At 45.7% G+C, this 15,876-nt stretch overlaps 1 protein-coding gene across 1 annotated transcript in view; it reads right to left on the reverse strand.

The window, feature by feature from the left end:
* The window catches only part of CYFIP2 (cytoplasmic FMR1 interacting protein 2), a 143,939-nt gene that overhangs the window by 80,436 nt on the left and 47,627 nt on the right, over positions 1-15,876 (reverse strand). The window contains exons 12-18 of the mRNA XM_055430081.2: positions 13,853-13,972; positions 13,224-13,349; positions 7,181-7,347; positions 6,037-6,184; positions 2,706-2,859; positions 1,120-1,276; positions 501-597 (exon numbers count right to left, since the gene is read on the reverse strand). Of these exons, the coding sequence (XP_055286056.1) occupies positions 501-597; positions 1,120-1,276; positions 2,706-2,859; positions 6,037-6,184; positions 7,181-7,347; positions 13,224-13,349; positions 13,853-13,972 (969 nt within the window). The remainder of the gene's footprint in view (positions 1-500; positions 598-1,119; positions 1,277-2,705; positions 2,860-6,036; positions 6,185-7,180; positions 7,348-13,223; positions 13,350-13,852; positions 13,973-15,876) is intronic.

Genomic DNA, 15,876 nt, shown 5'->3' on the forward strand with positions numbered 1-15,876 from the left:
AACATCAATACCGTATATTAACGCATATATATGGAATTTAGAAAAATGGTAACCTGAACCCTGTATAAGAGACTGCAAAAGAGACATAGGTATATAGAACAGTCTTTGGGACTCTGTGGGAGAGGGTGAAGGTGGAATGATTGGAGAGAATGGAATTGTAGCATGTATATTATCATAAGTGACCAGTCCAGGTTCGAGGCATAAATTTTCCTCTGTTCATTTCTTTGCATTTGTGCTTTTTTAATAAAATTCTTTTAAAAAAAAAAAAAAGGACCCAGAGGAGGGCCCTCCCTGACTCTGCTGCTACCCTGACCTAAGACTTCTAGCCTCCTGAACTGTGAGAAATACATTTCTGTAATTTTTAAGCCCCACAGTCTGTGGTATTTCATTATCACAGCTCAAACAGACAGACCCTCCACTTTGGGCCTGTGGTTAGAGATCTAAAAAGTCCAGACTCTCAGAGCACGATTGTGGGAACAAAAGGAAAAGCAGTCACTTGCCTCGGCCTCGATCTCATCATACAGGAACTGCTTTTTAAACTTGGTCAGAGCATAGTAGGCGCTGTCGTTGTACAGATCCAAAGGGTAGAGGACATACCTGAGGAAGGAAAAACAACAGCCAGTAGCTTACTAATGATCTCTCTTAAGGCAGGCAGACTCAAACTTGCTCAGGAAACATGAACAGTTGGGTGAACAGATTCTGTGTTAGGAAAAAGAGGTGCTTTCAGCATGCTATTATGTTTCCAGGCTCTACTTAGGAAATGACTTATTTTACATTCTGCCCACAGAGATCAAAGTCCATGATGCGAGGCCTGAAAAAAATCAGTCTGGGACTAAAAGCAATTGGGCATCCATTAAGGACATCAGTGTCCCAGTTTTTAGAGATGATCATTTTACCAACGTGGTTGCGATGAGGCTGACAAAGCCAGGGAAGGGCAGTCAGGCTGGCAGACTTCTGAGCCTTTCTGCAAGGCTGAGTCACACGTGGTGGTAACCTGACACTGGGTGGGACACACTGCTTCATCTGGAAAGTTCTGGAAAGAATAGGGCTCTATCGCTAGCAAACTGCCCTCCATCAGCACCCTGGGAACCTCCTTGCTGGCCCAACCCTGTCTCTTACTCCATCATGGAAGGTTCTTTGGTTTCCAAGATATGGTCTGTTAGAATCCAGGGCATGGACATCTCGATGGGGAACTGGATTCGCCGGCCCATGGTCAACTCCAGGAAGAATTCTCTGAACCAGAGCTGGGAGAGGTCACAACACTGCTGCAGGGCTTCTGGAAGCATGAGGGAAAGAGCTTGGGTTATACATCGGAAGCACCAGAAGATCTTAGTTCTGATTTTTTTTTTTACCTTTTATTCTTCTTTCACTGTACTAGGTACAGAGCAGGTACTCAAGAACATGACTCCATGAGTAGACCTTGCTCTCCTGGACCTGAAGGCCAGCCTAACGTCTATGCAGAAGAAAGTGTTTGGGGAACTCCTTGGTGGTCCAGTGATTAGGATTTTGTACTTGCATTGCTGAGGGCATGGGTTCAATCCCTGGCTGGGGAACTAGAATCCCATAAACTGTGAGGTGTGGCCAAAGAAAAAGAAGACAGTGTTTGTTCGCCCAGCAGTGTAGAGGCTGGGGGGCGGGAGGTGACGGTTGAGATTTAGATGACCCTACAATTTCCATCATGTCTTTATAAAGCCATCCTGAAAACATGACATCTAAGTGTCAGAGTGTCTTTGCTGTGTCAAGGCAGATCTACAGGTGTCCGCTTCTGACTGGACTGCAGCCCCATGATCCCTGCTAGTGATAATTCTGGATTCCTTACTGCTCAGAGGCCTCGAAGTCCCTTTGTAGACTACTACTCTCTTGAGAGTCCCTTGGACTGCAAGGAGATCAAACCAGTCAATCCAAAAGGAAATCAACCCTGAATATTCACTGGAAGGACTGATGCTGAAGCTCCAATACTTTGTCCACTTGATGCGAAAAACTGACTTATTGGAAAAGATCCTGATGCAGGGAAAGATTGAAGGCAGGAGGAGAAAGGGGTGACAGAGGACAAGATTATTGGATGGCACCACTGACTCAATGGAAATGATTTGAACAAGCTGCAGGAAATAGTGAAGGACAGGGAAGCCTGGTATGTTGCAGTTCATGAGGTTGTAATGAGTTGGACATGACTGAGTGACTGAACAGCAGCAAAGACTCTGTTCTCTACCTAGATCACCCTTTTCGATACCAACAGACACATCACCCTGTCAGGACCCTTGGATGCTACTCTCCCTTCCCCCCATCCCACCTGCCCATGCATCCCATCCACTGGAGAGGTGGAGGGGGGAACACAGGATTGGGTGCAGCTTGGGAGCCCCCTTTGCTAGGAGCAACAGGCACTAATCAGCTCAGAGACGCTGCCTAAAAGCAAAAAACTGACCTGGTCCTTAGGTGCATCTGTGTGTGTCACCTGTTTGTGATCCCCCTTTACTAAAGACTTCACAAAAAACTGGCCACAAATATCTCCTAAATTCAACTGACTCACAAGAGCTGGACTGAGCCTGGCCTTTCTCAGAGTCCGCTGGAAAGTGTGCATTTTATCTTTGGTGGCAAAACGTGCCCCTTTGGGTTGATGATCCCATGTCTGCGACTTCTAGCCCAACCGCCTGAGCTGCTCCAGTTCCTGGGAGCCCTTCCCCTCCCCACCCCAACAGGATGCTCACCACTGATGTTGAGCAGGTGCGTGAAGAAGAAGGACTGCTTGTGGAAATCTTCGATGGCCAGGACGATGGGTCCATCCAGGCTGCTCCGCAGGGTCTTCTTGGAACCGCTTTTGTCCGCGATGAGCGATTCAAGCATGGTCCGCACCATGTACAGCTTGAAAAAGAAAGGAAGATGGGAAGGTCAGGGGCTGGCCCTCCATCCAGGGGAAAAGGTTGCTTTGTGTTGTATTTCTAGTCTTTTTTTTTTTTTTCCTGCAGATATCTGCCCTTAATAAGCACTGTCTTAAGGAAGCACCAGTTTAGGGTTGGAGAAGTAAACTTAGCATGTATAACCTTCAAGAAGGAGATGGGCCAGCCCTGAAGGGTGCTCTTCCTGGGGCTGGGGGCCTCCTGTGGTTACGAGGTCCCTCAAGGCCCAGGTTCTTGCCTGCTCTGCTCGACCGGGGCGTGGGCATCAGAGGCAAACCTCATTCTACGTCTCCCTGGAGTCACTCCCTGCTCTACTGGACAGCCATGGCGGCACCAGGGGTACAGCACTGGACTCACAGGCAAAAGCTGGAGGTTCAGGGCTACGCACTGCCACTGACTTGCTGTGTGACCTTGGGCACAAAGTCCCACTCTGGGCCTCAGTTTTCTTATCTGCCAACATGAGGAGGTTGTACCAGATGCTTTCTCCAACCAGTCCCTTTCAGTTCTAACATTCGGAGGAACTGTGAAATGAGGTTGGATCAGAGCGAGCCCCCCACCACCTCAAGTTTCCAAACTTCATTACCGAGGGACAGCGGTGCTGCGCCCTCTGGGGGCACCAGCAGCATGGCACGGCCGAAGTGCTGGGTGGAAAGCAGGTGAAGGTCAGTACTTACAGGAGGCCTACTAGACAATTAACCCCTGCTTACAGAGGGCCTTAAGTGCAAAGGGCGCAAGGGCTAATCTAGATCTTTCCACACCATGTGTCTTTGAATCTTAGGGCTGGAAGGGGCCGTGAGGAGCCAGGCTAGTCCATTCCTGCTGCCTCCTGGAGAAGTGTACCCAACCAACCCAGCCAGGCGGTGTTATACCAAGGATCGGCAGCCTCTTCGGCCCTGTGTGCCACCAGTGGGGTGAAACAAAGCCCGCGGGGACCACTGGCAGGCCTAAGACATAGATGGGAGAGAGGAGGAGGGAATGGGAGGGCAGGAGAGACAGGGAAGAGGGAGAGAGAAGAGAGAGAGAGAGAGAAAAGCAAGAAGTATTGGATACGGTGGGAAAGCCGCCACGACTGCTAGAGGCCACCTGCCGACCACCTCTGAGACACTCCAACCTCCCTCTGCCACCACGTCCATCCTCTGGTCTTCTCTAGCACCTCACCCACCGAGCGCCTGGCCTGGGCTGGGCTTGGCAGCATGGCCACAGAGAGGAGCGGCACGCCACCCCTGGCACAGCACCCTCCTTTGTGGTAAAGGGACTACGGAGCTGTGGGTCATCAGACAGTCCACCCTCTGCAACCCTGTCCGTGGGCACGGCTGACCGTCCCTAAGACTCAAGAGGCCCTGTTCTAATGATGGCCTTTGGAGTCCTCCAAGGGAAGATTCTTAATCCGATCTGTGCAGATGCTGACCGATTTGTATTGGATTCTAACTATCTGAAATCCAAGAGGGGGAAACGCTTTCCCCACCTACTTTTATTAAGCAGAGCATTTAATTCACCGGAACAGCCACCTCCCAGCTCTGCTAGACACCACATCTACTGTGCTCCCAGGGCCCTGACAGAGCCCCGGGGTGGGAGTCAGGAGACCTGGTTCTCGTCCCACCTCCACCTAGACTCACCTTGTGACTTGGACAAGTCACGTTCCCTCTCTGGACCTCAGTTTCCCCATCTGCAAAATGGGGGGAGGAACTAGTTTGGGACTAGTGTGTTTCTAAAGGCTATTTCAAGCTGAGCATCCAGGAATCCATCAAGTGTGTTCTCGCCACCCTACCAGAACCTGGGAGCATTGGTGGGGGCCTGTTGGTGACACTCCGTCTCACATTACGCAAGCACTCCTTTCTCCCTCCCTGTCCCCCATTGCTCTCTCATTCTTTGCTTCTTGGCCCCCCTCTCCTTCTTTTCCATTCTCTTGTTTGCCTTGCCCAGAAGAAACACCCAGAAGCCCTGCTCAGCCCCTCCAGGGCATTCTGGACTGGAAAGGTCTCTGGCCCCTGACATTTACACAGAACTGCTTGTAGAAGCTTCCTTGAGAAGTTTCACATCTCTCAAGCAGGCAAGATAAGTGCAAGGGGCCTGCTGGCTGAAGGAAGCTGCAATGACAGTGCTGCAATCCCAGCTCACCCTGGTCCCCCCTCCCTGCCCCATCCCCGTACCCAGACACAGACACACACACAGTGAAAAGGGCCGGGGTGGGCCTTAGATGGCTCATCTCAGGTGATTCAAGGACTCAGGACTTTAGGGATAAGACATAAGGGTTGTGTGAAGCACGAGCTCCCAGCCTGGGGCTCGTGGGCCCTGTAAGACTTTTAAAAGCTGTAATGGGTCCATTAGCCTTTTTTCAGTACTTCAAAAAGCCTACCAGAAATTATTTATCCTTAAGTAGGTGGCAAGGATTTAACTAAGGTGCCTAGGTTCTTTACTTTTTTTTACCCCCTATAATATTACAACTACTTTGGATAAGCCACAGACAACCTCTTGTTCAAAAAGCTCTGGTTAGCAACTCTGAGTATCTCTGATCATTAGACTTTCTCTAAGGGGTCAAAGACTTTCAATTTGTGATTTTGGGTGTGTTCAGAGAATAACAAAAGGGATGTTTAGTCAGTAACATGATCTTACCCAAAGTTTTCATTTAACAGAGAAGATAACCAGAGCTCAGAGAGGTCAAGGGACTTGCCCAAGAACACACAGCAAGTCAGAGGCAGAAACTTGGGAATTTCTAAGCTAGGACGTCACTACAGGGGAAGGAAGAGGGGAGGTCAGGGTTCATTAAAAAGGGACAAGAGAGATGCATATAGGTCCCACGTTAAACACCTCTATACATTGGAACCTGTACTTCACTGGGCTAGGAGAGCCAGTTTTGATATTATCCCCTTTGCCAGATTAGACAACTGAGGCACAGAGATAGTATAACGTGCCCGAGGTCACACAGGTCTGTAGGACTAGAATCCAGGTCTCCTGAATCTTATGCTCGTGGTCCTCCCTCTTACATGAAAACAACACAGAAAAAGACAAGAACAGCTGCTTGGCCCTGCCCCTTCTGCCTGAGGACTCCCGAGCCCACTGCCCCACGGTCCAGCCAGGACGACCTACCGTAGCCTGGCTGGCCTTTGAGTCATCAGACTGGCCTGTGCCTGGAGCTGCTTACCTGTGTGCTGGAGGGACCCACGGCTCGCCGCGGCACCTTGATGTCAAATCCACCCTTGGGGTCCTTCTCCCCTTTCAAGCACGGGTCATTGGGGGGCTCACGGCCCCCCTCCCAGTCACAGATGGTTTTCCGAATTGCCTGTAGAACACTGGGGAAGGAAGAACCAGGATTCAGACCATCAGAAGGAGGTGCTACAAGCTTGGATCTAGAGTCCACAGTGTCCAGGATCATGTGCCTTAGAGCTCCTGACGTGCCTGTGAACCATGCTTATCCCAGGACCCCTCCCCCAGGGATTCTCACAGATCAGAAGTGCAGTCTGGAAGTCTGTATTTCACAAGCGCCCCAGCGATCCTGATGCCCACAGGCTGTCTGAGAACTCGGCTCAGGGCCCAGACAGTGGGAGAGAAGCTGAGTGAAGCAAGATGGCTATTCCTCTTTTTGCTTATAGAACAGCTTCATTAGTCCCATTTCAATCTCTGCATATTTAAAACTTTCATAATAGCTTACATGTGTTGCCTACTCGCTCAGTTCTGTGGCGTGCTTAGGGTTATACATGAATTCTCTCACTGCACTATCCCAAAAGCCTATCGAGTAGGTATCATTCTTACTCACGTTTTACAAATGAAGGAAACAGAGGTTCAGAGAAGGTAAGTAACTAAGTTCACACAGCTATACAGTGTGGATATGGGCTTCAAACTTAGAGATGGGGACATCAGTTCAGTTCAGTTCAGTCGCTCAGTCGTGTCTGACTCTTTGCGACCCCATGAATCACAGCACGCCAGGCCTCCCTGTCCATCAGCAACTCCCGGAGTTCACTCAAACTCATGTCCATCGAGTCAGTGATGCCATCCAGCCATCTCATTCTCTGTTGTCCCCGTCTCCTCCCACCCCCAATCCCTCCTAGCATCAGACTCTTTTCCAGTGAGTCAACTCATCGCATGAGGTGGCCAAAGTATTGGAATTTCATTATCCCAAATGTCCAATCTCCTAAAAGAGCCTCCTAGAACTTGCTGGAACTCATCGGAAGGGTCCGTGTGTTCTGACACTTTCCTGGAAGCTGACTGAGCCGGAACATCCTCCGTGGCCTGCACCCAGCACCCCTGATTTTGGACATGGCCCTAAAAAAGGGTATCTGAAGACCCACCTGATGAGGACGTTCTTCTTCTTCCGTACTGCCTGCCTTAGGGGCTCACGAAGGGTCACCTGGGCAAAGTCCTGTAGGGCTGCGTAGATGGTGTTCCTGATGGCCTGGTTGAAGACGCTCTCCATCCTGCCCATGAGCACCTGCAGGCCTTTGATCATGGCGATCACCTGGCCAGGCACAGATCAAGGTGAGCTCACTGGCTTCAGCACACCCGTCCACCCGGTACCCTCGGCATGTCTTGGGGAGGGTGCTGGCGGAGACTTCCAGAAGCACGAGGCCAGCCAGCAATGCTGAGAGTGCCAGCTCATGGCTGGGTGGAAATGTGTACCAGAACAGAAGTCAACACTCTGTTCCCCTCTCAAGGAAGTCCTGCTACAAAGCGAAGACGACAGCCACATGGCGTGTGCTTCACCATCAGCGAATTTTTATCCTGGCACCGGCTCCCAGTCTCGCTGCTGACTAGTGACAATTGGCAGCCAGTCCAAGGACCATGTTTTGAGCAGCACTCTGACTTTTAGAGGCCTCTCCACATACCACGTATCCACAGACAATATCAAATAGAACTCTTTTTTTTAACCATAACATTTTTTATGGGATTTCCACAACCTTTGCTTTTGAAATAATTTGGCCAGTTGCTGCTTGAATCCATAAAGTAGGATTCCTGTAGAAATCTTGTGGGCAAAGTGTACTCTACCCTTCCAGATGCCTCCTTACTAGCCCCTTAACTCACTGATCTGTCTGCAGAGGTGGAGAGTCAGGTGATTGTAACGTGTATATCAACACTTTACCTTGCCGCTCACTTGGGATCTATCTGCCTGTGGGGTATGTCCTCCCCTCTGGGTGCCTGTCCTGTCCTTGCAATAATCATCCCTGTCCCAGCCCAAGGAAGGGATGTGGATATTTATGCAGCTGCTCTGCCTGTTTCTCAGTGGGAAGTTTCACAGGATGGGGAGGAAAAGGAAGCTTGGTGTGGCCTTGAATAAAGCCACATTATCTAGTCCAGCTTTACCAAACCTGAGCCTTCGGCCCCCATCAGCCTCAAGTGCTAACTTCTAGACTGGCTCAGAATTCATAAGGGGAAAGCCTTGCCAAATGAGCCTCCTGACAACGGCCACCCTCGCCACACCCATCCTGACATATTCGATTTCCTCCCTCTGCACCAGACTGTAAGCATGGCAGGGGTTAGGCTCTGCAGACTGTAAGCCCCATCTCAGGGCTTGGGTCCCTAGTGACCCTCAAGAAAGTTCTGTTGAAAATGTAATGAATACATGAATGAATGAGCTTTGGTGCTAAGACTTTATCTTCCTTTAAAGTGTAAAGGAAGAAACAATATTTGCAGCAGGAGAAATGGTGAGAACAGAGCTCAGAAGGGAAGGAGTTACACTAGAACCAACAGCAACGGTTTTGCTGAAGAGAACCTTTACAGTGGAGAAATAACGAGAGAGAAGCTCTTAAGGACTGTGAGGTCATAAAAGAATCTAGGCTTCTGATGGGCAATGAAACTAGAGAATAGAGACAAAGGAAGGACAAGATAATGAAGATGTTTCAGAATAATTCCAAACACAGAAGAATATGCAGATCTGTTAGACTCAAGGGGAAATCTTTGCAACTCTGGGCTAGGCAGAGATTTTAAGCCAGAACACAAAAAAAATACAAACCATGGAATGATAGGTAAGTTGGGCTTTGTCAAAATTAAAGACAGTTGCTGTTTAAAAGGCAATCCTAAGAAAATGAAAATACAAAGTCACCAATTAGAAAAAATATTTGCATTTTATATAAATTTTATATAAAATGGTACACTTGCTTCAGGAAACTGTTCAAGCAGTTTCTTAAAAAGTTAAACATATACCTCCAATATGACCATTTCAAGAGAAATGAAAACCTGTGTCCACACAAAGACCTACACTCAAATATTTAAAGTAATTTTAGTTACATTGACCCAAAGCTGAAAATGGTCCAATGTTTATCAACAGTTGAATAGATACAGAAATTATAGAATAGCCACACAATGGAAAAATACTCAGCAAGAAAAAGCACAAACTACTGATATACAAAACAATGTGAATGAATCTCAAAATTATTACACTGAGTAAAAAAAAGCCACACACACAAAATACATTCTGTATAATTCCAGTTATATAAAATTCTAGAAAATGCAAACGAATCTAGGGTGACAAAAAATATGACTGGGGCAAGGACAGAGAGAAGGCTGGATTGCAAATGGCATAAGAAGTCTCAAAGTGAGACTGAAATAGTCTGTATCTTGTGTTTGTGGTTTCACAGAGTGTGAACAGCTGTCAAAACTTTTTGAATTATACACCTTAAATGGATGTAGTTTATTGAATGTAAGTTATATCTCAGTAAAGCTGATTAAAAAAACAGTGATCTCCTCATAGTGATAGCACATTCATGACACAAGAGCAGGATACAATTAAAAAAAAAGGAACATTCACATATCAAGATGGAGCTTTTGAACATTAAAAATATAGGCAAAATAAAAAATACTAACAGAGTTGAAAACTGAATTTAAGAAACTATCCCATAAAACAGAACAAAAATAAGTGATGTGCAATAAGAGAGAAAAGATAGGAAAACTAGACACTAAATCCTGGGTGCCCAACATCTGCCAGATAGAAAACCCAGAAAGACAGGAGAGAGAAAACAGAGGAGGAAATTACCAAAATTAAAATTCAAAAAAATTTCCCAGACCTACAGAACATGTATTTCCACACAGCAATGGCTCTAAATAGGCCATTGTCCCAAACAATGAATATAAAAGGTTCTCATCATGATGCCTCACAGTGAAACTTTAGAAAAATAGTGATAAAGAGATGAGACCACAAAGTTCTACAGAGGAAAAAGTAAGAATAAAGTTAGACTCACAATTCTTGATTTCAAAACTTACTACAAAGCTATACTAATCAAAATGGTATGGCTTTGGCATATATGGGCTTCCCTGATAGCTCAGACGGTAAAGAACCTGCCTGCAATGCAGGAGACCTGGGTTCAGTCCCTGGATCGGGAAGATTCCTGGGAGAAGGAATGGCAACCATTTCCAGTACTCTTGCCTGAAGAGTTCCATGGACAGAGGAGCCTGGCAGGCTACAGTCCACGGGAGTCACAAAAGAGTCAAACATGACTGAGCAATTGGCATATATATAAATGGAAGAGAACTGAAAACCCAGAAATAATCCCGTACATTTATAGTCAATTGACTTTTGATAAGGGCACCAATGGAGAAAGAATACTCTTTCCAGCAACCGGACATCCACATGCAAAGAATGAACTTGGACCCCTACTCACACAATATACAAAAATTAACTCAAAATGAATCAGAGACCTAAATGTAAGAATTGAACCTATAAAAATCTCAGAAGAAAAATAGGAGTACATCTTTGAGATCTTGGATTGGGCAATGGTTTCTTAAATCTGACACCAAAAGCATAAGTGACAAAAGAAAAAATAAATTGAACTTTATCAAAATAAAAAACTTTTGTAGTTCAAAGGATTCCAACTAGAAAGTAAAAAGACAATCCATGGAATTGAGGACTTTTTTTTTTCAAATTATATGTCTGATAAGGGGCTTGTATCCAGAATATATAAAAATTCTTATTTTTTGGATGCTTGAATATTGATATAATTTTAAATATATCATTTCTGGAAAACAAGATGCAACATAAATTTTTTTCCTCTTTTTCATTCTGGCCCAGATATTCGGTTGCAATTTGGAAAACAGGCTCTGTTTTCCTGGAAATCATGGTGGATTAATAGGCTTTTCTGATACAGAATATATAAAAACTCCTATGTCTCAAAAATAAAAAGACAAATAACCCAAACAAAAATGGGCAAAAAATCTGAACAAATAGTTCTCCAAAGAAGCTATATAGATGGCCAATAAGCACATGGAAAGATGTTCAATATCATTAGTTACTAGGGATATGCAAATCACAACCACAATGAGACATGATTTCATACCAATTAGGATAGCTAAAATAAAAAAGACAGTAAGTAGGGCTCCCCTGGTAACTCAGCTGTAAAGAATCTGCCTGCCAATGTAGGAGACACAGGTTTGATCCCTGGTCTGGGAAGATCCCACATACCAAGGAGCAACTAAGCCTGTGCTCCCAAACTACTGAGTCTGCGTTTGAGAGCCTAAGAACTGCAACTACTGAGCCTATGAGCCACAGCTACTGAAGCCCTCCTGCCCTAGAGCCTGTGCGCCACACAAGAGAAGCCAATGCAATGAGAAGTCTGTGTACCACAACTAGTGCAGCCCTCACTTGCTGCAACTAGAGAAAAGCCCTTGCAGTGATGAAGCCACCAGGGAAGCCCAAGAATACTGGACTAGATAGCCTGTCCCTTCTCCAGGGGATCTTCCTGACCCAGGAATCAAACTGGGGTCTTCTGCATTGTAGGTGATTATTAACCACCTGAGCTACCAGGAAAGCCCTGATGAAGACTCAGCACAGCCAAAAATAAATATAGAAATAAAATTACAAAAAATTCTTTAAAAGTTCAGGTTCTTTGGTTCAAAGAACAAATTTATTTAAAAAAAAAAGACAGTAAGTGATGACAAAGATATGACTTACATATCCAGGGATCAAACCCAATATAAATTACAACTCCCACATACTGCTGGTGAAAATGTAAAATGATCTAGCTGCTTTGGAAAACAGTTTGGCATTTTCTCAAATTTTTAAACAAAGAGTTACCACATGATCCAGTAATTCTGCTTCTAGGTATAGATCCAAGAAAATGAAACATGTTTCAACACAAGTACTTGTACATGAATGTATGCATCAGTGTTATTCATAATAGTCAAAAAGCTGAAACAACGAAAACAGTAGCTGTCACTCACAACCCGGTATGAATGTGCCCTTTCACTCCCATAGAATATCTTTCAGTAATCAAACAAAAACCCAAATCACATAGTCTAAGGTAGGAAGTAAGAATCCTGTCTCCAGAAATGACTGCTAATGGTTTACATTTGCACTTGAAGTTGCTCAGTTCTGTCCGACTCTTTGCGATCCCATAGACTGTAGCCCACCAGGCTCCTCCGTGCATGGGATTTTCCAGGCAAGAGTACTGGAGTGGGTTGGCATTTCCTTCTCCAGAGGATCTTCCCGATCCAGGGATTGAACCTGGGTCTCCCACACTGGAGGCAGACACTTTACCGTCTGAGCCACCAGGGAATATAAATACACACACTTACGTCCTTCCATTTTGAGCACATGTGCAAAAGTATATTTATTTGAGCAGAAATGGCATCATTTTACATGTTTCTCTTTAACCTTTTTTATTTTAAACTTAACAATATTCTGTGTATATCTTTTCATATCAGTACATCCATTTTAGTGACTGCATCATATTTAGTGATATAGCCGCACCTTCATTTACTTTATCTGAACCATATTGTAGGACATTTCAGTTGTTTCACATATTACGGCATTATAAACAATACGGTGATAAATGTGTACATATGTAATGATTGGCACAGTTGGCTTATTTCTGAGATATATTCCCCAGAAGAACTTCTGGGCAAATGATACGCACGTTAAAAATCTGAATACAGATGATCAGATTGCCCTCAGAGAAAGCCTGTAAAATGCATGCTGGCCACTCAAAGTATCTGAGAAGATCTATATCCCACTTTAACCAGCAATGGACATCGCCAATCTTCTAGATCTGTACCATCCTGACTGATCAACACTCTGTATCTTAGCTTTAATCTGTAGTTCTCTGACCTCTCATCAGTCTGGGCATTTCTCGTATCTTGTTTGGCCATGTGTCTGTCTCTTCTGCTGTTTCCAATGGAGTGACACTTTCTTTGGGATTTTTTAAGACCAGAATGAGTTTCTCACCATTTCCGAATAACAACCTGGGGCAGAGATGAATTCAGGTGGGAGGAGGGGGCGAGCAGGTGCATGCACATGAGGACCAGGGCTGCCACCCAGCCCAGCACCCATCCAGGAAGTCCCACGGCCGACACTGAGCAGCAACCTAGCGAGTGGGGGACAAGGAGACACAGGGAGTCAGCACCCACCTCGACGAAGGCGAACTTCTCTTCACTGGTGTAGTTGTAGCGCGTGGCTCGCTCGTACTCCTCGGCCGTGCCCGGGCAGTCCTTGTTGCAGAACTTGTCCGTGGGGTGAACCAGCTTCCAGGAGTACTGGGGAGAGAGAAGAGACCCCACGGCCATCAGCGAGTGAACGGATCAACTAAACCGGGAGAGTCCACACAACAGAGCAGCATTCAGTCAAGAAAGGAAATGAAGTATTTATCAGTGCTGCAATGGATGGACCTTGATAACATGTAGTTGACACAAATAACCATGTATGATACGATTCTATTTATAGGAAACATACAAAAATAGGGATACCTACGGAGACAGAAGGAGCTGGCTTAAGGCTGTAGAGACCGGGAACAGGGCGTGATTTTACCAGGTGAGGGTTAGGTTGTTGTAAATTTGACTGCAGCTGCATAACACTGGAAATATACTAAAAATTAATGGATTTATATTTTAAATTGGTGAATGGTGTGGTGTGTGAATTCTCTCTCAATAAACCTGTTTAAAAGTGTTGGAGAGAGGCAGGGGCAGACAGATTCCAAGAGACCAGAGGTCAGAGTGGAGGGGGCTGGGGAGGGGCAGACCCTCTTCCCTGGGACACCTACCACCTCCATGACGTGGGCGCTCCACTTGGACAAGAGCTGCAGGCCCCGCAGGGCCAGGTCAAAGAGCTCGCGGTACTCCTCGTCTGACTTCTGGCTGTCCAGCCCGGAGCCCGTCACCACCTGAGGGACATCGACCATCTCCGTCACTGCCAAAGAACCTGGCACTGTTCCAGGTATTCCACTGATCCCCCCGAGAACACTGCAAGGGAGGTGCTATTACTATTCCTCTTGACTGATAAACCGAAGCTCAGACAAGTCCCTCATTGGTCACATGGCTTGAAAATGACTGAGGGTTCAGACTCCGGTGGTATGATGCCAGAGCCCCACTCACAATGACCCTGGTCAATTGCACAGACTTTTGGGTCTGTGATTAACAGCAGGAAGTGTATACTATATACTGACTGAGGTATTCAATACAGACCTGAAATAACATTTTCCACAAAGAAACTTCGTGCTTAATACTTGAGACCTCCTCTGATTGCCCATTGTTTCATGCCAAAATGCCAATTAGAGATCACTTAGCTGACTTCACAACCAATTACAAATGACTCATTGACTGAAAAGCACTGGTGAAGACACACATCTATTTGAACATGTAATATATTCCACAGTGAAATGTAACATGCACGTATGCATGTGCATATGCACAGACGTGTGTATGTATGTGTTATTCGTGGGTTCTGAAGTTGTGAATTTCCCTATTTACTAAAATTTATTTACAACCTCAAGATCAATCCTTGCAGTGCTTTCATGGTCATTTGCAGATGTGCAGAGTGGCAAAAACATCTGAATCACGTTCCCAGCTGAGGCTGAACAACACAACTCTCTGCCCTCCTGTTTCAGCTCTTACTGTAAACAAGTGTCTCCTTCCTGACCTACTTAATGACCCATTTTCCACTTTCTTATACTTTTTACTGGTGATTTCACTGTTTAAAATGGCCCCTAAGCACAGTGTTGACTTTCTGTCTATGCCTCTATAAAAAAGGAGGCTGTGCTGTGCTTTATGGAGAAAATATGTATTTTATTTTTTAAATATTCATTTATTGTTTGGCTTCACCAGGTCTTTGTTGTGGCATGCAAACTCTTAGGTATGTGGGATCTGGTTCCCTGATCAGGGATTGAACTCAGGCCTCCTGCATTGAGAGCGTGGAGTCTTAGCCACTGTACCACCAGGAAGTCCTGAAAATAGGTATTTTAGATAAACTTTGTTCAGGCATGAATTATAGTGCTGTTGGAACAAATCAACAATATATATTACGTAAGGTGACTCTTGATGAAAGTGAAAGAGGAGAGTGAAAAGGTTGGCTTGAAGCTCAACATTCAGAAAACAAAGATCATGGCATCTGGTCCCATCACTTCATGGGAAATAGATGGAAAAACAGTGGAAACAGTGTCAGACTTTATTTTTGGGGGCTTCAAAATCACTGCGGATGCTGACCGCAGCCATGAAATTAAAAGACGTTTACTCCTTGGAAGGAAAGTTATGACCAACCTAGATAGTATATTAAAAAGCAGAGATATTACTTTGCCAACCAAGGTCCGTCTAGTCAAGGCTATGGTTTTTCCCGTGGTCATGAATGGATGTGAGAGTTGGACTGTGAAGAAAGCTGATCGCCGAAGAATTGATGCTTTTGAACTGTGGTGCTGGAGAAGACTCTTGAGAGTCCCTTGGACTGCAAGGAGATCCAACCAGTCCATTCTAAAGGAGATCAGTCCTGGGTGTTCATTGGAAGGACTGATGCTAAAGCTGAAACTCCAATACTTTGGCCACCTCATGCGACGAGTTGACTCACTGGAAAAGACTCTGATGCTGGGAGGGATTGGGGGCATGAGGAGAAGGGGACGACAGAATGAGATGGCTGGATGGCATCACCGACTCTATGGACATGAGTTTGAGTGAACTCCGGGAGTTGGTGATGGACAGGGAGGCCTGGCATGCTGTGATTCATGGGGTCGCAGAGTCAGACACAACTGAGCGACTGAACTGAACTGAACTGAAGGTGACTTTAAACAGAAACGCATGT

Source organism: Moschus berezovskii, chromosome 8 (genome assembly GCF_049115385.1).
Source record: "Moschus berezovskii isolate FMDL1 chromosome 8, NW_MosBer_1.0, whole genome shotgun sequence".
In the NCBI taxonomy this organism is placed as follows: Eukaryota; Metazoa; Chordata; class Mammalia; order Artiodactyla; family Moschidae; genus Moschus; species Moschus berezovskii.